The 21,393-nt window shown below is 31.4% G+C and overlaps 2 protein-coding genes across 4 annotated transcripts in view; one reads left to right on the top strand and one right to left on the bottom strand.

The window, feature by feature from the left end:
* Positions 1 to 21,393, top strand: part of LOC132717426 (uncharacterized) — a 54,964-nt gene that overhangs the window by 14,729 nt on the left and 18,842 nt on the right. The window lies entirely within an intron of this gene.
* Positions 3,599 to 10,668, bottom strand: LOC132717419 (uncharacterized). The gene is made up of 5 exons (XM_060700884.1): positions 10,554 to 10,668; positions 10,069 to 10,098; positions 6,138 to 6,239; positions 5,335 to 5,434; positions 3,599 to 4,480 (listed from the first exon to the last, which is right to left on the bottom strand). Exons 1-5 carry the CDS (start codon positions 10,666 to 10,668, stop codon positions 4,015 to 4,017), a joined length of 813 nt encoding a protein of 270 aa, XP_060556867.1. The 3' UTR covers positions 3,599 to 4,014.

Here is a 21,393-nt window from a genome sequence, read left to right as displayed (position 1 = left end):
TATTTATTGATCTAGTAGGTTTTACAACAAAGCTCTTAGTCTCGATTTGACTATAAATTTAGTTTTGTCTTTCATTGTAGGAGAGAGTTCGTTTAGTGAATACGTTATTATTGGAGTATGTGTTTCTTTGGTTCTGCTATCTTTGATGATTGTTTCCTTGGCATGTTTCTGTAGGCAAAGGTAAACTATTTATTTAATTGTAATAAGATAACTTTAATAATGAACTGAAATGATAAGAATTTGCGAGAAAAAAATCTTTGCTTACTAGTATCAGAAATTCGAGTTTTATGAGATATGCAAACATGTACATAATATGAATTGTTATGAATACTTTCGTTTCTATGCTTGTTTAGGACGTTTATATGCAACAGTTTCATATAGACCTAGGGAGAATGAAAAACTTTATTACAGTAGTTATATTCAATTTTACTTGATCTTAATATGATAACAGAAACAAGAAAACGAGATCGTTTTTCGAATTATATCCCATTAGAATGTGAAAATTTGGCTTGTTTCAATCGCAGATAACTCACAGTGAAATTTAGCAAAGACTTATAATTTTTGCTATCCATCTAAATGACTACCCTTTGATTGATAGTGCAAAATTTAGAGAAATGATAAAAAGTAGTTGAACGAGCTCATATGCTTTTATGTTTCTGTTTTAATATTCTAAGATCATACCAAACTTAAACGAATACTATAATGCAGTTTTCATCCTGCTTGTTAAGATATGCTACCGTGAAATAGTCACATTTTTTTAATTCATACCATCCGCTTATGAATATGAAGCTATGTGTAAAATACCTTGTCTTGTTTCGATTTAATTTACTTGCGTTTGTTTCTACAAACATTACGGTCAGTATATTCATTTCTTATTTCTTTTCAGACCGAAACTATTGAAAGCTTACAGAAGTTTCCTTTCATCTTATCATGTTTGCACTTAGTTTTCTTATTATAAACATTCATTATATTCAACAGAAATAAACACAAAGACAGGAATGCTCTGAATAAAGGAAATACAACGAAACAAACAGTCGATGATCAGGAAGATGACCATGAAGTTTCAGAGCACAATAATGTTCATGGAAACAATAACTACTTTATTCTTGAACCAGTAGAGTACCAAGATGTCAACATTGATGAATCATATGATACAGCAGCAGGTGACTTGACGTATGATACCACAAAAGATATTACACAATATGAAAAAGTTTCAGTAGACAATGTTTATAACCAACTCCAAGCTGAAGCTACTTATGATCATGCCGAAGCTGTTAATAAAAGCAACCGGGCAGAAACAAGTCAAGATGAGATTGATGAAATGTATGATAAAAGTATCGTGGTAACTAAAACATGTTACAATGATAGACACACAGACAACATCTACAATCGAGGTGAAGAACTTGAAGATAATGAGTATAATCATCTTGGACCTGAAGTTAGAAAGTTTAAAACAGATAACGTGTATGGTGTTCAGGAGAAACAGTTACAAAAATGACGATGTATTTTACATTGGTATAACGTGCCATAAATTCAATTGATTGTTTGTATTTCTGTGTATGTATGTGTTTTCGTGTTATTTCTTTTCCATTGCCCTCTTTCCAATTGGGCATTAGAACCCTAGTTGATACCAGCTTCAAGTAACTAACATATGTCCGCTAGCTGAATGTGTATGTAACTTGCCGCTTGATTTATTTTGTAACTATATGGCTGATACAAAATCCGTCGACTATCACTAAAGAGTCTCCTAATTCACAAGTAATGTTTAAAAATAACTATGTGTCTTAATTTCAATTCATTTTTGCAGTTAAAATGGAAAATGTTCCTATTTATACTGTCTTATAAATACTATTTGCCAGGTAAAAAAAACAACGCTATTTAAAGAACTATTTTTTGACAAACATTGGTCATTTATGTATATTTATGTATCGATATCCTACCCATGCCGCTTTTGCGACTCTGTAAAAATGGTATTCCATGTCCGTGTATGTATTTTCTCGTGATGTTATTTGCGTTATACAAACCTAGTGTCTTGTATTAAGACTCAATAAATGTTAGCGTTACACTATAGGAGCGTAAATGAAAAATGATTCTTTTTCACTTTAAATAGTCTTTATTTTGAGTATACGATAAATATAATATTATATTTGTATATGTTCATTCCTGAACTTATTGAACTCGTTGAAAAAAATGATATAATGCTCGCAAGTAAAGTAAGTATTGAACTTACATTCATTCAATATCCTCTATATATGAAACATCGACGATGAATGAAAATTTTGCCAGGACAAAATATTATTTTATCAACCTGTAAATGTAATTTTAATTTCAGTAGTAAAAACAACATTAAGAAAACATATCCTTGTTTTTGTTATTTTTGTGTTTGTTAACTATGATAAAGGTAATTATGTCATTCAAGTGATTAACAATTTATCCTTCACAACAAATCATTAAGCTTAAAGGAAAAAAACAATATGGAACAAAACAAAATTACAAGAGAATTGCAGACTCGCTTTGATTTAGTCTGTTCATGAGGGATAATGAATACTGCAACATCCCTCACGCCCCCTAACACCGGCTTAAGCAGTACTCAATTCTCAAACACTTAATAATGCTGGCACCAATGATCCCGAAGGATCAGAAAAAATATAACCTAATGAGCCTATAGGCCTAAAAACATGAAATTTGAAGAAAATCACAAATACATGTATATCAAATGAATCACATAAAATGGAAAAATCTATAAAGGATAATAATGAAGTATACTCAATATTAAAAAGAAAATATATTTATGTGCAATTCTAAACCGGATAATAAAATATTTACTAAGATGTCTTTAACTTTATACCTTTTAACGGCCAGACTTACATCATTTGGTAAAAAAAAATCAGTAAAATATTTCCAGTCTCCAGTGGAATCCATTAATATTGTTTTTGTATATACAATTTCAACACATACACATGATTATGATGACACACATGTTACGTTAAAAAAAGAGTGGTGTAAATTTTCACAGAGTATCAAAAATAGCATTAAAAATTAATTACAAACATGTTGAACCATTAAAGGAAAAATAAATATGTTCTTACATCAGAAAAATGCATGTAGAATTACAACAACAAAAAAAGCAACGGCTATTGAAAAATGCCCTTCAAACTTTTTATCTGTGCCTCTTTTTCTATAAATTAACAAAGAAGTTACAATAGAAAGACAGTGAAATGAAAAATTAAGTATGGCGCATGTATACATTGACTTTTAAACAACGTAGAAAAATAATCAATTAAGGATTCCTAATCTAATGATTGGAATTACAATATCTACATTTAAACAGTAATGTATATACATGCACATGGTTTACATGGTGATGAAAATAATAAGCAAAATGTGTCTGTTATTAATGTATATAAAGCTATATATATGCTGCAAAAATATTTCTTGAATTTTAAGAATAAATTCCACCTAACTGCCTATAGGAAAGAAATACATGTATAAAAGTATTTAACCTTAAGTGCGAATAGCACATGCACACACTCATTGCTTAAAATGGTTTAAATCCTGTTTACAATTAGCATCGTAATATTTTGTTCGAGAAAATGTCATTCTGTTTACGTACCATGTTCACGAGTTATAAATAACAGTAACATTCTACAACTCTTTCGAGAATCGAGAGTATGTTTACAATATAATTATAATGATAATAATTTTTTATAAAAATATTTTCTATGATTTTTTTAGCTTTATACCTTTTAACGGCCATAACATACATAACATACATGCATCCAAATGACATTCTATACATCTTTGTCATCATAACTATCATCAAATTACCAATATCAATTATCAATATCGCATTATTATCGCCAAGATAATATTATCATCAACATCATCATTGTCATCATCATCATCATCAACACAATAGTATCATAATTATATCATCATCACCACATCATAATCATAATTATAATATCATCATCATTACCACATCATCATGATCAACACAAAATTATCATAAATCTAATTTTGAAGCATGCTATACTCATGATCATCTATCATGCTCTCATCGACAGTCTGGTACGCAGCATTAGTAGGCGTTTCATAGTTGTGCATCTCTGTATTGTCTTCTTGCAACGACTCGTATGCCCCTGTCTGGTACGCTACATTAGTAGGCATTTCATAGTTGTGCATCTCTTTATTGTGTTCTTGCAACGACTCGTATGCCCCTGTATTTGTTAGTTCTTCAGTGTCATGATCCTCCTTCTGGTTAACTTCTCTTGTTGCATTCCTGAAGCTTTGCAATTCCTGATTCTGTTCATAATGAATTTCTGTTGGAGTGGCGTAATAATGTTGACTTGTTAAATCACTGTTTTCATCTTGTACGTCTCTATGATCATTGTCCGTAACTGTTACATTATTCTCATTAATTCTTGTGGAATATGTGGGTGATATGTAATACGCTTGACTCGATACATTTGGAACGATTCTGTCACAACAAAAATACATTTACAGGTTCATAAAAAGCATATTTTGTTCATAAGTTATTAACATGTTTTTATTTTTTTTAAAAGCAAGATAATGTTGTTTTAGCACGCCCGATGTTAAATTTTATCATCTGATATGTCTAAAAGTGCATATTACAAATACATTTGTACCTCTATAAGTATAATAAGTTATAAGATGTCTGATAAATGCACAATTATTTAGAGCGTAAAAGTCATTTAGTTGATAATCCTCTAATATCCTCTGTTAATAACACAGACGTTTCCCCTACAAAATTTATTTAACATTCGGTCAGATAATATTTTTACATTTCTCCTACGTTTTCATTACCAAAGCTATTTCTATATACAAAAAAAAACATGAAAAACGTCATCGTAAAAGATGTCAAGAAGTCACAAACAAAAAAGGTATCAAAAGAACAATCAATTAGTCAGAAACATTTAAAAAAAACGCATCGAAAGAGCAATCAAAAAGTCACAAACATGAAAAGAGGCATCGCAACAAGTAACATAAACATCATCATAAGAAATTTCAAGAAGTCACAAACATGAAATAAGCATGAAAATAAAGGACAATAAGTAAGTTACAAAGTCATAAACATTCAAATTGACACCGTAAGAAGTGTCTAGAAGTCACAATCATGAAAAAGGCATGGTAAGAAGTGTTTAGAAGTCACAATTATGAAAAAGGCATGGTAAGAAGTGTTTAGAAGTCAAAATCATAGAAAATGAAATCTCGAATTTCTGATAATAGTAAGCAAAGATTTTTTTCTCGCAAATTCCTATAATTTCAGTTCATTATTAAAGTATTCTTATTACATTTTAATAAATGGTTTACCTTTGCCAGCAGAAACATGCCAAGGACACAATGATCAAAGACAGCAGAACCAAAGAAACACATACTCCAATAATAATGTATTCACTAAACGGACTCTGTCCTACAATGAAATACAAAACTAAATTTATAGTCATATCGAGACTAACGGCTTTGTTGTTAAACCTACTAGATCAATAATCAGCTATTCCAGTGTTATTTTCATTTTGATTGGGTTTTTACGTCGCATAAACAAAATAGAGGTATATGGCGACCTTTTAGCTTCACTGGTAGAGGTTGACTTCAGGTGCCCTTTCGTACATTACTTCAGGAACGAGCGGTCATTACCTAAGTAGAATCATCGACGTTACGTAAGATAGCTGGATAGCTTCTTCACATGAAAGAATCCAAAGTTCTTTGCTTGATTCGAAATTACGGCTGTGAAGGGCAAGAGGTTTCAAGTCAATAAATTTACTCGATAACGGACGCCAGCTTCACTCTAACTTGCAGTCTGACCAGATTCTCATACAAAGTGATTACGTGTTTTTGATCTTGAAATTTGAAAAATTACAGAAATTAGTAACAAAATTCAGGAGACGTTCATTTCAAAATATATAAAGAATATTTGTATTTAAGCTCGATCATAGGCAACTCTTTATATATTTACATAAGTTATAGTTAAATAAACATTTTTACTGAATATGAAAACGGTGTTCTTCTCGTCTGAACCATATTTTTCAAGAAACTTGTTTTTCTACAATCGTTATAGTGCCAAAAAAGAAGATTTTTTTTAAAGAAAAGTGTTAAACTGGTGCTTAAAACTTTACCGTTTATATTTATGGTAGTGGAAGAGACATTCAAGGGTATGGTCGTGACGGTTTCTGTAGAAGACAATGACTTTGTTGAACGAGTTGATTTTTCATTTTTTCCTGAAATCAATGAAGTACAATGCAGTAAACTGTAATTAAAGATTAACCTTTATTGTGCTCTTGAACAGTGAAATAGTGGGAAAAGAAACAACAACATAAATACATAGAGGGGCATAATGTATCATTGTGATTTAACATTCAATGACCATGGTGATTTGTGTTCTTGGTTGTTGAAGAAAATGTACTGAAACATTTAATTTTAGGACTTCAATAACATCTAATCATTTTCACTTGTCCTTAACATTTTCACTGATATCATATAAGCAAGGTTATAAACTTAAAATAATCAAATATTTTAACAAGAAAAGCATTGATGCAAAGCATCAAAGGGCGTTCAAGCAAGAATGCAGAAAGTGAAGATGAACTAGTAGACATATGATGTCAAGATATTCTTATAAACTTTTCAATGGTTAATTGGTTTTTACCAAAATGAACGGACGGAAGACATTGTTCATTATGAACTTTGATTGGCATGCTAGAGATTAGAATATTACTTGTTATTTCTTTATGATCGTGATTATTAACAGCAACGGATATACATGTATACAATCATTTATAATCCATATGTTTAACGCATGATCAACACCACACTTGTGGAATTGTCCCTTATTATGTAATCGCTATTAGCGAAGACCCCCTCTTAAGGTATCTGTTCACACTTAGTAAAAATATGACACTGGTTATATTACCATGTCATGTTGAGCATTTTTGTTAATTATACAATAATTGTAATATCTATCTTAATAAAAAAAATACAGATTTTATGAATATTCTTTTCCTCTCTTTTTTGTGTTTTTATGTGCTATTTTAATACTGAGTTTTTTACTTTTACTACTCTTTTTTTATTAAAATTGTAAAATAAATTTTAAGAATTCAATTGTCATATTGACCGACGATTATAAGTCAAAACTTAACTGGAAAAAGTCAGTAAATTATGGTTAATCTTTCAATATAATTATAATATTGTTTATTCTTAAACCATGTACATGTACATTTGTATTTTTCTTTATCAGTTTTTGAATTATCAATCAATTAAATAATTAATAAAATCTAATTGAATAACTCCTCGGCATCTTTACTAAACACGAATGACAAATTAAATAAAATGTTTTAAAGTTGATAGTGTCATATTAAAACCATACAAATGTACCTTTTTCACAATTATTGTACATATTTATTGTTTTTTATCTCATATAGATAAAATGAAACATGCTATTGTTGTTGTTGTTGTTTTTTGTTTGTTTTTTTCGAATTGTATGTTTATGTATAATAATAATCAATAAATTTGAGAGTTGATCTATGTTTATTAATTATTGTAACCAAACTAAGTGACAAACATTCATTTTGGAAAAAAGCTTATTTATCTGTAAAATATTTGTTCTGTTCTGTAACGATATCAAAACATCTTCTCCAAAACCGGGAGACCGGACAATAAACGTGTGATACTATTCGCCGGTCACTAGTATCCCGGTCAAAATAAGACCGGGGAGAGACCGGAATTACCGATAGGAGTACATCCATCTATAAATAGATCCCTCTATAAATAGATTTTCGGAATATTTAGGTCATCAACTCATCATTCTATTTTAACATACCATAATAACCCACTGTGTACTACAAAATGATAAATAAAAAAACCGAAGAGACGCATTTAAAAATGTTTGCATTGCGAAATCCTCCAGTTCGCTTTTTCATTGTACATATCGTGACATTTCATTTTTAATTAATAATAATCAAGCACCCTTATACCGATCGGAATGATCGGCTTTTATTATGACCGACTAAAAGGCTCGAGAAGCTGCTGTCGCCCTTTCACAAAATCTGATTTCATTCCATAAAGGGGCGCCGCGCTTCGGCGCGGTCGCCAAAAAAGATATAATTCCACTTCGGTAAAAGAATTACTTATTTAATCATTGCCATTGTATCTAGTGATAACAAACATTGTAAGCATATCTAGCACTTTTGATAAAATTTTGCAGCATAATGTACGCTGATAAAATCGATTTCAGAGTTTTAAGTTCAATGTTCAAAACTTGTTACTATTGGTTTATCTTGTTATAAGAATATCTACTCTTACGAATAAATAAGAACAGTAAAATATGATAAACAAGATCAACAAGGAAAGGCGGCGTTCAATGAACGCAACCCCCATATGACCCAGCAACAAGAACCAATGGCAAGGAGCCCAGGCGGACCCCAAACAAAAACAGGCAGGGCAAAGACTGAGCACGGACAGGTTAAACATTAAATGATAAATAATTTATAACTGACTAGGAATTCAAAGAAAATAATAAGAGGCCCACAAAGGGGAAGGAGACCGGGGGAAGGGGGTTGTTAATAAAAGAAATAAAATCTAGAGGCAATGGGGAAGATACTTACCGTAGACGGAAGCTCTTTATCTTTATAAATGAAAATGTCGAAAATTTCAATTTCACACTGTCTTTATATAGTCAGTAACGAGATAAATGTAAGCCATTTAAAAGTCCTTGATAAGTTAACTATATATTTGATGCCGTAAAATATTCAATATTTAAATAAACTGAGAACAAAGGAGTCACCAGTTATACCAAGAGCACATTTTAAAGGTGCATATCTGGAAAAAGTATTTCAATATGTCTGATTCAATCTATAAAAAAAAACACTATCTGTGATGTGACATGTTCAAATGTTCAATTTTTTTCTGGAAGTCGTGAAATGTCGTAGTTTGCCGACACCTCCCTATCCCCCCCCCCCCAAATAGGCCCCAAGTGGCAGCGTTTTGTATAAGAAAACAAATTAGTCTGTGAAATATTATCTAATCTGACCCACAGTTTTTGACATGGAACTGTCTTATATTTATAACCAGATGTATGATTAGAATTCCTTTTTCTACAGGATTCGAAGAGAATCTCCTCTATAAAGCTTTGATTTTGGCCCAGCAGTTTTAAATAAGAAGTCGTATAACAAATAAAATGACGATGGACGCCAACACGTGCGATGACCAAATGGAAATCATAATTGAAGACGGACGCCCACACGTGCGACGTACAAATGGAAATCACAATTGTCGACGGAGGCCTACACGTGCGACTAACAAATGGAAACCACAATTGTCGACGGACGCTCACACGTGCGACTAACAAATGGCAATCACAATTGTCAATTGACGCTCACACGTGTAACGTACAAATGGAAATCACAATTGACGACGGACTCCGCCCACATTTGCGACGAACAAATGGAAATCACATTGACGACGGAAGCCGCCAACACTTGCAAAGAACAAATGGAAATCACAATTGACGACGGACGCGCACACGTGTAACGTACAAATGGCAATCACAATTGACAAAGGATGCCGCCCACACTTGCGACGAACAAATAGAAATCACAATTGACGACGGACGCCGTCGGCACTTGCGACAAACAAATGGAAATCACAATTGACGGCGGACGCGAACACTTGCAACGTACAAATATGAATCACAATTGACGACGGAAGCCGAACCACCTTGCAAGAAGCAAATGGAATCACAATTGACGATGGGGGGGGGGCGGAGCCACAGTGTAACTAACAATGGCAATCACAATTGACGACGGATGCCGTCCACACTTGCGACGAACAAATAGAAATCACAATTGACGACGGACGCCGTCCGCACTTGCGACAGACAAATGGAAATCACAATTGACGACGGACGCGAACACTTGCGACGTGTAAATGGCAATCACAAGTCTACTATGAGCACTGTGTTCTCAAAACAGCTAAAGAAAAACAATAAGTGACGTAATTTGTATAACTTAACATGATTATTTACACTTGAATAAAATACGTTAATCTAAATTGTACCGTCATCGCAGAGTATTCTATGGTTGAGATCTTTTTTGTAAATTGCAATGTCACTCCGTCTCCAACATTTTTAGTTAAGTAACCATAAAATTTTTGATCGCGAGATCGTTCACCTGAAATATGAATAGATAGCGCAGTAATTCTATTAAATTATATTTATTGAAAAAATAACACGAATAAAGTAGTTAGTTCATATATGCGAACAAATATATTGTTGTTTATTTCACCATAATTGTTCTTAACAACTGCAAACTGAGCATAGCACTGGTGATTATATAAATTATAAACTTTAATAACATGCATTATATTAAGTTGTGCGTTTGTATCCCTCATATATAATTTCATAAAAATGACATTAAAAAAATATTTATTACAATAACCGTTTACAGTACGTTAATTGATTAGTTTTTAAGTTCCATGAGTAATATTTTGGAAAAAAGGTTTTTATTTATCAAAGTTGAAATAGCTTAGTTTTGTTTTATTACCTGGAATGTATGAGTCATATTTGTAAACTATGTTTGTTTTAAACATTCGAGTCCACAGTTGAGATCCATTGCGTCGATTTACAGTCTTTGCATTTGAATACTCAGTTGGAAACATTTTATTTGTAAAACAAGCATTTGCTGCATCAATCCATGTTGAGTATTGTTGACGGTATAAAGTTTGGACACGAGCTCCTATTTAAGAAATGACAAAGAAAATTAAGCGAAAAAATATTTGTAAAGACATTTAGCGAATAAATATTCAAATCAATTTCTAAAATATATATATATATATATATATATATATATATATATATATATATATATATATATATATATATATATATATATATATATATATATATATATATATATATAATATATATATGAAAATAATAATAAAAAACGATTAAAATTTAATGCAATGTGAATACAATATTTTAAATATCATTAAAATCATAAACATTAATTTAACTTGCTTACACAAAGATATCAAATACGGCACCTTAGCTTTTCAAAATTCATTTGTAACAAATTTTTAGTCAATTTAATTGCTTTCTTTTGCCAATTAAAAGTGCATCATAATTTTGCAGCAAGTAGTGTACACTTAAAACATTTAACTATACAAATTATAAAATACGAAAATATCAATTTACTCATGCTTTATAATTTGCAAAGAACTTTAATAGAAAATGTATATCCAGTTGAGGTCTCTCGTAAACCTTCATTTCGAAAAAGATAGTCTCAAATAGAGAAAGAACATTTAATGCTTTTTTAATATATATCATTTGTTTTTGGATGAATATTTAGCAATATTATCAAGAGAAAGACTGAGAAATGTTATCTGTACCTCTCAGGATAAATACAGGCATTCTGACAGTCTTTTAAACAGGAACATAAAGCTGACTTAATACATCTCTAAGTTTTATCCAATCATGTCATCATTAATATTGAGTATGTTTATATATGTGTATACTTTTGCAAAATATTGTCAAATGCGTTTACAACATCGACAGTTTGTTAAAAATCGCCTATAATTGTAAGCAAATTATTCAAAGCATAGTGATGCTTTGTTGAAATAGCAAAGTCCGCCGCTTGGTCAATACCAACTCTATGTCTATCCCTGCTGTACGTAACAAAATACGTGTATATACCGGTAATTTCAAAACACCAGGCATTTGAAACATTAAAAGTGTTTTCAAGACACCACCGAAAATTCTTAGGCATATATTCCAAGCTGCTCGGCCATAACACCGGCAATATATAAATTAATATTAGGGCTACCTGTCACCGTCTCTCAAGGCGTTGCTTCGTAAGAAATATATGGGCGTCTCGTTACTACAGTGAAAACCGACGTTGCAAACAAGTAGTATTAATGCAACAATTAGTTAAAAGCAATCAAAACAATGATTAATTGATATAATGATTAAATATATACTTAACATTTGCACACATTGGTACTAAGGCAAAGGTACATTCTGCCAATAAAATCTTTTTGGGTTGACAGGATTCAAATCGAGACAGTTATGTTCCTCATATTGTGAATTGAATATTGCGGCTAGCCGTGACTGAAATAAACAACTATTCCAACATAGATTTTTATTGGTCTCATCGTATGATACTGTCTTTGTTTTGAGTCGTAGATTAGCAGTAATATAATCAAAAGAAGCTGGTACGTGACATATATATCCAGCTAGCGTACGGAACGTCGGTTGTTCTATTCAGGTGTCCGTTCGTGCCGGAAGAGCACCTGAGATTTTCTTGTACCAGTAAAGCTAGAACGTCGCCATATTACCTATACTGTGTTGGTGTGCCGCATAACAAAATGAATCAAACAAAAAGAAATATGATAATAGAATATTAATATCCTGTCAATGGCATTCAACGAAAAACGTATTTTTAATAAAGCCTTGTTCAATATTTACTTCATTTACTAGTTAAATGTTGGTATTCATAAGAAACAAGTATAAATGTAGAGGAATTTTTATTACTGCGGCAAAATAGTCCTGTTAATAACTGAATATTGTAGAATGTATAGTAGAGAGCCTTAAAGAAAACTGTTATGATAGTTCAGCTTGACTAAAACCATACTAATCTGTAAATTATATTCTAAGATTACTATGATAGATCTCGGTGACAAGGAATAATATTTAGTAATGCCGTAGATATATCGAAGGAACTTACCACTTGGGTTCTTTTTGTAAATTGATAAGTAAGCATATTTTCATAAAACCGTATGATCATAACCACACGAAACAATAGGATGATTACATTTGTGAGTACAGTTGGTCTGTGTAGGATCTGTTAACGTTATGTCTGAACTCAGATAACACTGAAATACAAAGCATGCATGGTAAGGATGTGACTGATAAAAGTCAGAATTTAAACATTTTTTGTCGTTAATTTTATTGTTGGTTTTACAGATAAAGATTATAAAAGTGAAACAGTTTCATTAAGGTAAAATAAATACACATTATTACCTTAGACATATATGGTACTAATGTTGCAAGGAATTTTTCCCTGAGCTTTTCTTTTGTAAAGCAATTTTATAACAGGTGGTCATAAAGTAGCCAAAGATTGACCATTTACTTCAGAACATAGTTTTCTTTTATATGATATTGTTGTATCCTGTATACAGTACAGCTGTGTTCAAATTAATTTTTAAAAAGGTGAAATTGGCAAAAATTAAAATGTGTCAAGAGAGTTCTATATCACATCTGCATTATTATTGCATTCGATTAACATAACACAAAAATATGAACATTACACATGTATATTTATTTATATATAATGTACAACCATTTCGATTCTTAAAAAAGCAATATACGTGAATGTATTTGAGATTTAAACAATTACAATGCATTCAGTTCACGCAAATTATTTTCTCGTTAAGTTTTACTTTGTGACCATGCCTCGCTTTTCATAGAAAGGCACGCTTAAGTCGGTGCTAAGGGGCGTGAACGCTAGCTTGTATCTCCAGACACAATCAAACCGAGCCTGCAACATTTTCAATTTTGGCGTTTATGGCATTCTTTTTAAGAATCATTTTCTTTCTATTTTAATGGGTCGCTCGTACTTCGCCTTAGTAATTATATTTTTGATATATTGTAATTATATTTTCCTGTTAAATGAATAATAAATCATTATTCAAGCTCTTTTAGTTTTAAGGCTTGAATGCTTCTTTACCTATTGTCTGTCAATGGCATGAGGGATGTTGAACTTTTCATTAACTGTCATGAACAGACTCGATCAAACTGAGTCTTCAATGCTTTACATGGTTACATTGTTGCCTCAGTATTCACTCTTACAAACATAAGAAGAACCTATTTTACCATATGCTTCTACAACCATCCAAATAACTAAAGATACTAAAGTTATAAAAGATATATACATGTACAGACATATGAAATTGTTTGACAGTAACATTAATTATATCAAAGGATACCTTTGTTTTTGTAACGCCAACTATAGTGTGATTACCACACCCCGGAAAGCAATGTCCAGGATCTCCGTTTATTTTAACAAAGGGATGTTGTTCGTTGTTTACAATACTTTCCATCGTAACACATCCTAAAATATATAACATACCGCTAAAATAAAGAACATTTATTGTAAAGTGATGCGATAAGAATACATCCAAAATCACAACGTATCTTAATTTTTTGTTTAATCCGTATTTCCTGGAAAAAAAACAAAACATTTTATGTCCTTTTTGAACTCCCGTGTAATAAAAATTGCTTAACTTTAAGCTATTGTTATGGATTAACTTATGAAATGTTACAAATAATGCATCTCTAAGCACAGAAATGCATATGTACCTTTGTAAGTAAGGTGGCTAACATAGCAAAAAATAAAATAAAAAAAAAAAAAAAAAAAAAAAAAAATAAAAAAAAAAAAAATAGAAGATAAAACAGGATTAAACCAATGGAAAGCACAGCAGCCACACTAAAATGGTTTAACAACATCGAACAGAAAGAAAAATACTATTTCATAGCATTCGACGTAGTGGATTTCTACCCTTCAATTTCAGCCGAACTGCTAAATAATGCACTCGATTTCGCGTCAATATACCACGACATCAGTTCTGAGGAAAGACAAATCATTATACATGCAAAACAATCATGCCTTTACAAGTCAGGTGAACCATGGGGCAAGAAAGCGACATCCAATCTATTTGACGTAACTATGGGAAGCTTCGATGGAGCAGAAACTTGTGAGTTAGTTGGATTATATTTACTTAACGAAATAACACAGAAACATGGAAAAAACTTTGGGCTATATCGAGATGATGGTCTAGGTGTATCTGATGCGAAACCACGTGAAATTGAAAACATTAAAAAAGACCTGTGCTCTATCTTTTCTAAACACGGCCTGAAGATTACAATTGAATCCAACAAAAAAATTCGTGAACTTTTTGGACGTAACACTCAACCTGAAGAATGGCAAACATGTTCCATACAACAAACCGAACAACACACCGTTATATGTGCATACCGAATCGAACCACCCACCGAATATCATCAAGAACATACCCATAGGCATTAACAAAACGTCTATGCGAAATATCATATGACCAAGAATCTTTTGACATAGCAACACCAATCTACCAAAGGTCTATTACAAATAGTGGATATAAACACCAACTTAAATACTCAAATGAAGAAAAGACTGACAACGGTACCAAGAATCGCAAAAACAGAAGCAGAAATATAATCTGGTATAACCCACCATATAGTAAAAATGTAGAAACCAACATTGGAAAAACGTTTCTGAAAATACTAGACGAAGAATTTCCCAAGGAACACTTGCTACACAAAATATTCAATAGAAACACAGTCAAATTAAGTTATAGTTGCATGAACAATATAAAAAACATAATCGACGGACATAACAAAGCTATTCTTTCCAAAGAAATAGTAAAAAATCAGCCTAAAACATGCAATTGTAGGAAAATAATAGATTGCCCCATGTCAGGACGATGCTTGGTGAAATCGGTTTGTATATAGAGCTACAGTGGAAACAAACGACGACAAGCCTAAACAAACTTATGTAGGATTAACAGAAAATACCTTTAAAACCCGATTTACAAACCACAAAGCATCATTTAGAAATCCTAAGCTTAAAAACAGCACTGAATTAAGTAAATATATCTGGGAACTCAAAGAAGAAAACATCGACTTTAACATAACATGGAATATCTTAAAACAAGCCTCACCCTACAACCCAGCCTCCGACCGATGCAACTTGTGCCTATGGGAGAAATTCTACATTATCTGCAAACAAGAAAACGCTAAACTTAACAAAAGAAACGAACTTGTAACAACCTGCAGACATTCCAGGAAATATCTATTTAGCAATTTTAAAAAATGAACAGCATTAATATAGTTACGCCCCTTTATTGAGAAACCACCATTTACACTTCATAGTTACGTCCCTTTATTGAGAACTACCATTTACACTTCTGAAGATTGCGTTTTGCGCATGAAACTAATTAGTAAAGGAAAATGTGTTTTTCAATGTGTTGATTGAATATAAATCCATATATATATATATATATATATATATATATATATATATATATATATATATATATATATATATATATATATATATATATATATATATATATATATATATATATATATATATATATAAAGAAAATACTTGTTTACAAGCAGAAGTTTAAACATTGAACTTTAATTTGCTTTTCAAACTTCACAGTTACTTGTATGCCAATCGGCTTGTTTATTGAAGATTTAATATCCTTCACCGGTCAATCAATTATGTAAATCAATCTGCTGTTTTTATTGTTAGTCACCTTACTTACAAAGGTACATGTGCATTTCTGTGCTTAGAGATGCATTATTTGTAACATTTAATTCTTTAAGTTAATCCATGACAATAACTTAAAGTAAAGCGATTTTAATTACACGGGAGTTCAAGAAGAACATAAAATGTTTTGTTTTTTCCAGGAAATACCGATTAAACAAACAATTAAGATACGTTGCGGCTTTAGATGTATTTTTATCGCATCACTTTACAATAAATGTTCCATATATTAGCGATATGTTATACCTATTTTAGGATGTGTTACGATGGAAAGCATTGTAAACAACGAGCAACATCCCTTTGTTAAAATAAACGGTGATCCTGGACATTGTTTTCCGGGATGTGGTAATCACACTATAGTTGGCGTTACAAAAACAAAGGTATACTTTGATATAATTAATGTTACTGTCAAACAATTTCATATGTCTGTACATGTATATATCTTTTATAACTTTAGTATCTTTAGTTATTTGGATGGTTGTAGAAGCATATGGTAAAATAGGTTCTTCTTATGTTTGTAAGAGTGAATACTGAGCAACAATGTAACCATGTAAAGCATTGAAGACTCAGTTTGATCGAGTCTGTTCATGACAGTTAATGAAAAGTTCAACATCCCTCATGCCCATTGACAGACAATAGGTAAAGAAGCATTCAAGCCTTAAAACTAAAAGAGCTTGAATAATGATTTATTATTCATTTAACAGGAAAATATAATTACAATATATCAAAAATATAATTACTAAGGCGAAGTACGAGCGACCATTAAAATAGAAAGAAAATGATTCTTAAAAGAATGCCATAAACGCCAAAATTGAAAATGTTGCAGGCTCGGTTTGATTGTGTCTGGAGATACAAGCTAGCGTTCACGCCCCTTAGCACCGACTTAAGCGTGCCTTTCTATGAAAAGCGAGGCATAGTCACAAAGTAAAACTTGACGAGAAAATAATTTGCGTGAACTGAATGAATTGTAATTGTTTAAATATCAAATACATTCACGTATATTGCTTTTTTAAGAATGGAAAAGGTTGTATATTATATATAAATAAATATACATGTGTATTGTTCATATTTTAGTGCTTTTGTTAATCGAATGCAATAATAATGCAGATGTGAAAGAAATTAGAACTCTCTTGACACATTTTAATTTTTGACACATTTTACCTTTTTAAAGATTAATTTGAACACAGCTGTACTGTATTAAACAATATCATATAAAAGAAAATTCTGTTCTGAAGTAAATGGTCAGTCTTTGGCTACTTTATGACCACCTGTTATCAATGTGCAGTGCAACATTGCTTTATATAAGAAAAGCTCGGGGGAAAAAATCCATGCAACATTATTCTCATGTATGTCTAAGGTACAAATGTGTATTTATTTTACCTTAATGAAAATGTTTCACTTTTATAATCTTTATCTGTAAAACCAACAATAAAATTAACGACAAAAAATGTTTAAATTCTGACTTTTATCAGTCACATCCTTACCATGCATGCTTTGTATTTCAGTGTTATCTGAGTTCAGACATAACGTTAACAGATCCTACACAGACCAACTGTACTCACAAATGTAATCATCCTATTGTTTCGTGTGGTTATGATCATACGGTTATGAAATATGCTTACTTATCAATTTACAAAAAGAACCCAAGTGGTAAGTTCCTTCGATATATCTACGGCATTACTAAATATTATTCCTTGTCACCGAGATCTATCATAGTAATCTTAGAAATATAATTTACAGATTAGTATGGTTTAGTCAAGCTGAACTATCATAACAGTTTTCTTAAGGCTCTCTACCTATACATTCTACAATATTCAGTTATTAACAGGACTATTTTGCCGCAGTATAAAAATTCCTCTACATTTATACTTGTTTCTTATGAATACCAACATTTAACTAGTAAATGAAGTAAATATTGAACAAGGCTTTATTAAAAATACGTTTTCGTTGAATGCCATTGACAGGATATTAATATTCTATTATCATATTTCTTTTTGTTTGATTCATTTTGTTATGCGGCACACCAACACAGTATAGGTAATATGGCGACGTTCTAGCTTTACTGGTACAAGAAAATCTCAGGTGCTCTTCCGGCACGAACGGACACCTGAATAGAACAACCGACGTTCCGTACGCTAGCTGGATATATATGTCACGTACCCAGCTTCTTTTGATTATATTACTGCTAATCTACGACTCAAAACAAAGACAGTATCATACGATGAGACCAATAAAAAATCTATGTTGGAATATTTGTTTATTTCAGTCACGGCTAGCGCAATATTCAATTCACAATATGAGGAACATAACTGTCTCGATTTGAATCCTGTCAACCCAAAAAGATTTTATTGGCAGGAATGTACCTTTGCCTTAGTACCAATGTGTGCAAATGTTAAGTATATATTTAATCATTATATCAATTAATCATTGTTTTGATTGCTTTTAACTAATTGTTGCATTAATACTACTTGTTTGCAACGTCGGTTTTCACTGTAGTAACGAGACGCCCATATATTTCTTACGAAGCAACGCCTTGAGAGACGGTGACAGGTAGCCCTAATATTAATTTATATATTGCCGGTGTTATGGCCGAGTTTTAGTATGATCGACTATAGACCTTTTTACGACGCGGTCCGTTGCTATGAAAAATCGACCGGAATTAGAATTTTCTCGTGCATGCGCAATCTGCGTAGGGCAAGAAATCCTTCGCCCTACATAGAAATATAGTAAAAGTTCATAGACAATTCCGAGTAAGTTCAAGGTAAACGGTAGAAAATTATATAAAATAGCTTTTAACAAATATAGAAAAGATGACTTTATAGCTTTGTGGCGAAGAATGCCATAAAAAGGCATGAAAAGATACTTGTTTAAGAATTTACGATCACGGAACTGACACTGAGATCATTATTTTAAAGATGATGTGGAGATATATCTATTAGCAAATGAAACGTCAACTTATTTGCTGTTGAAATAGTTCATTTAAAAACAAAAGAAATTATATATCATGAAATGGAGATAAATTATCATTCAGAACAGGTGAAAATGCATTTTTAGTGTTCAATATACCTGAATTTATCCTTTATCCGATTTGCCTGTGATGCAAACAGAAAAATTTAAGGCACATATAAATAGATTTTAAATAATTGATTTTTTTTTAAATCTTGAGATGTTAAGATGGGTTGTTTGGAAAAGATATCACACACATTTTATTTGCTTTTTTCGTAATACATGTTATTTTTAATTATGCACGTGACACAATTTTTCTCTTCTCAAAATCCATAAACATTGATCGGTATATTTAAAAGTTACGTAAATTACCATTTTAATAAGCGTAACTGATTAACTATATCATGATATTTAAACGTCCCGGTTCAATGAACAAACATTCGGGTGCCAATCTGTTTGACACTTGCCGCCTGACCAATACATGCAGTTATTGAAAGGAAGTGTACAATACAAATTGTGTAATATTATGTAATACAGGGGTAATAAAATTTTATCTTGAACACCCTGCTGTTTCAATTTAAATTACTGATGGAAAAGTCGTCTAATGATACCTTAAAAAAAGATATGTGGGTGCCTGTTTTGACCATGGAATTTTTACTTCCGCACATTTTTGTAGATCTCTTAAAAATAAATTCACGTTTTCTGTACTTACCGTCTTAAGTCATCCCAAAATTAATGTTTTTTGGTTGACATAACATGAAACAGCATCTATTAAAGCCTTAAAGTATGATAAACTGTAGACATCGTTATTGCTTTCTGCCCTACGCAGAATGCGCATGCGCGAAATGCAACATTCGTTGCTATGGAAAATCGTATTGTAAAAAAGGTCTATAGACTGGCTCATTGGCACGTTATTTCTTATGTAGATAAAATTAGATAATGATAAAAAGAATATGATATACAAAGATGGCACTATCACTTCAGTTAAACGTTTATTCTAATCCCTTAAAGCTCTGTGATATGTTGTACATCAGAAAAGCTATGTTTATTAGAAAATTTGAAAACAGTATGATTTTGTTAGAACAAAACAAATATATACACAAAATCAGGTCTAAAATTTTTCCCTATTTCTGTATGGACAAATGCATATCTACTAGAGGCCGCGGCCTCTAATAAGCGTCTATTTGATCAAGAGTAACAAACAAATCTTGTCATCAAAAGTGTTTTTAAGGCTTTGACTTATTTATATAGACCAGCTATCGATGAATTCAATAACTTAACGTCGAACAGATAAATTATTCCACTATGAACAACAATTAAAACCTAAAGAACACGATTCTACCGATAAGTGCAACATTTTCGTCTTCTTAAACATTTCTGATTCAGAGTACATGTCAATTCCTACTTTACACAATGTGTTAACGTTTTATTATTATATGCTTTGATTATTATTTGAAAAAAACGCAAGATGATTTATATCTCATTTAAAAAAAGTATATATTTCCATGTACAATGTACATATTTTAATTTTAATTTCTGTTTTATTATTATTTTATGCTGATAAAGAGTTTTTATTCCATCGGCATAACCTCTTATTTCTCTTTCGCTTCATTTCCACGGAAATTACGACCAGTATTGTCAGGGTCAAACACTGCAAGTAAAAATAATGCATTTCGGTTTCATTAAAATGACTGAAATGAGGATGGTCATAGAAAATAAAGCAATGAAAACTAAATTATTATATGATACACATGTAGGAAGAAGCAAATTGTGCCTAATATCATAATAATAAAATGAATGAAATAACAATATGTCACGAATAAGAAATGGCACATGATAAACAATGACAAAACAAATAAAAATGGTTAAGTCATTACAAACGAAGATAAAACAGTTAAACACTGAACCTGTTTCATATAATAAAATTCATTAAATATATAAATATAATTATTAAATATGAAAAACAAGATCATCAAGGAAGGGCAGCGTTCAATGAACGCAACCTCAACACGACCAAGGAACACAGGACCAGGCAAGGAGCCCAGCAGAACACAAAAAAAGTAGGACA

This window comes from Ruditapes philippinarum, unplaced genomic scaffold, assembly GCF_026571515.1.
Source record: "Ruditapes philippinarum isolate M1 unplaced genomic scaffold, ASM2657151v2 ctg875_1_1_1_1, whole genome shotgun sequence".
In the NCBI taxonomy this organism is placed as follows: Eukaryota; Metazoa; Mollusca; class Bivalvia; order Venerida; family Veneridae; genus Ruditapes; species Ruditapes philippinarum.
Note: the sequence above shows the minus strand (reverse complement) of the source record. Positions and strands in the feature narration are given on the sequence as shown.

Bases quoted from the DNA above. Each gene is read 5' to 3' on its own strand.
- LOC132717419 (XM_060700884.1), bottom strand. From the start codon at position 10,668: ATGTTTCCAACTGAGTATTCAAATGCAAAGACTGTAAATCGACGCAAT. The intron at 10,099-10,553 runs GTAATAAAACAA...TTTACAAAAAAG, and splicing joins ATATGACTCATACATTCCAG to ATCTCAACCATAGAATACTC. The intron at 6,240-10,068 runs GTACAATTTAGA...CATTGATTTCAG, and splicing joins TAGAATACTCTGCGATGACG to GAAAAAATGAAAAATCAACT.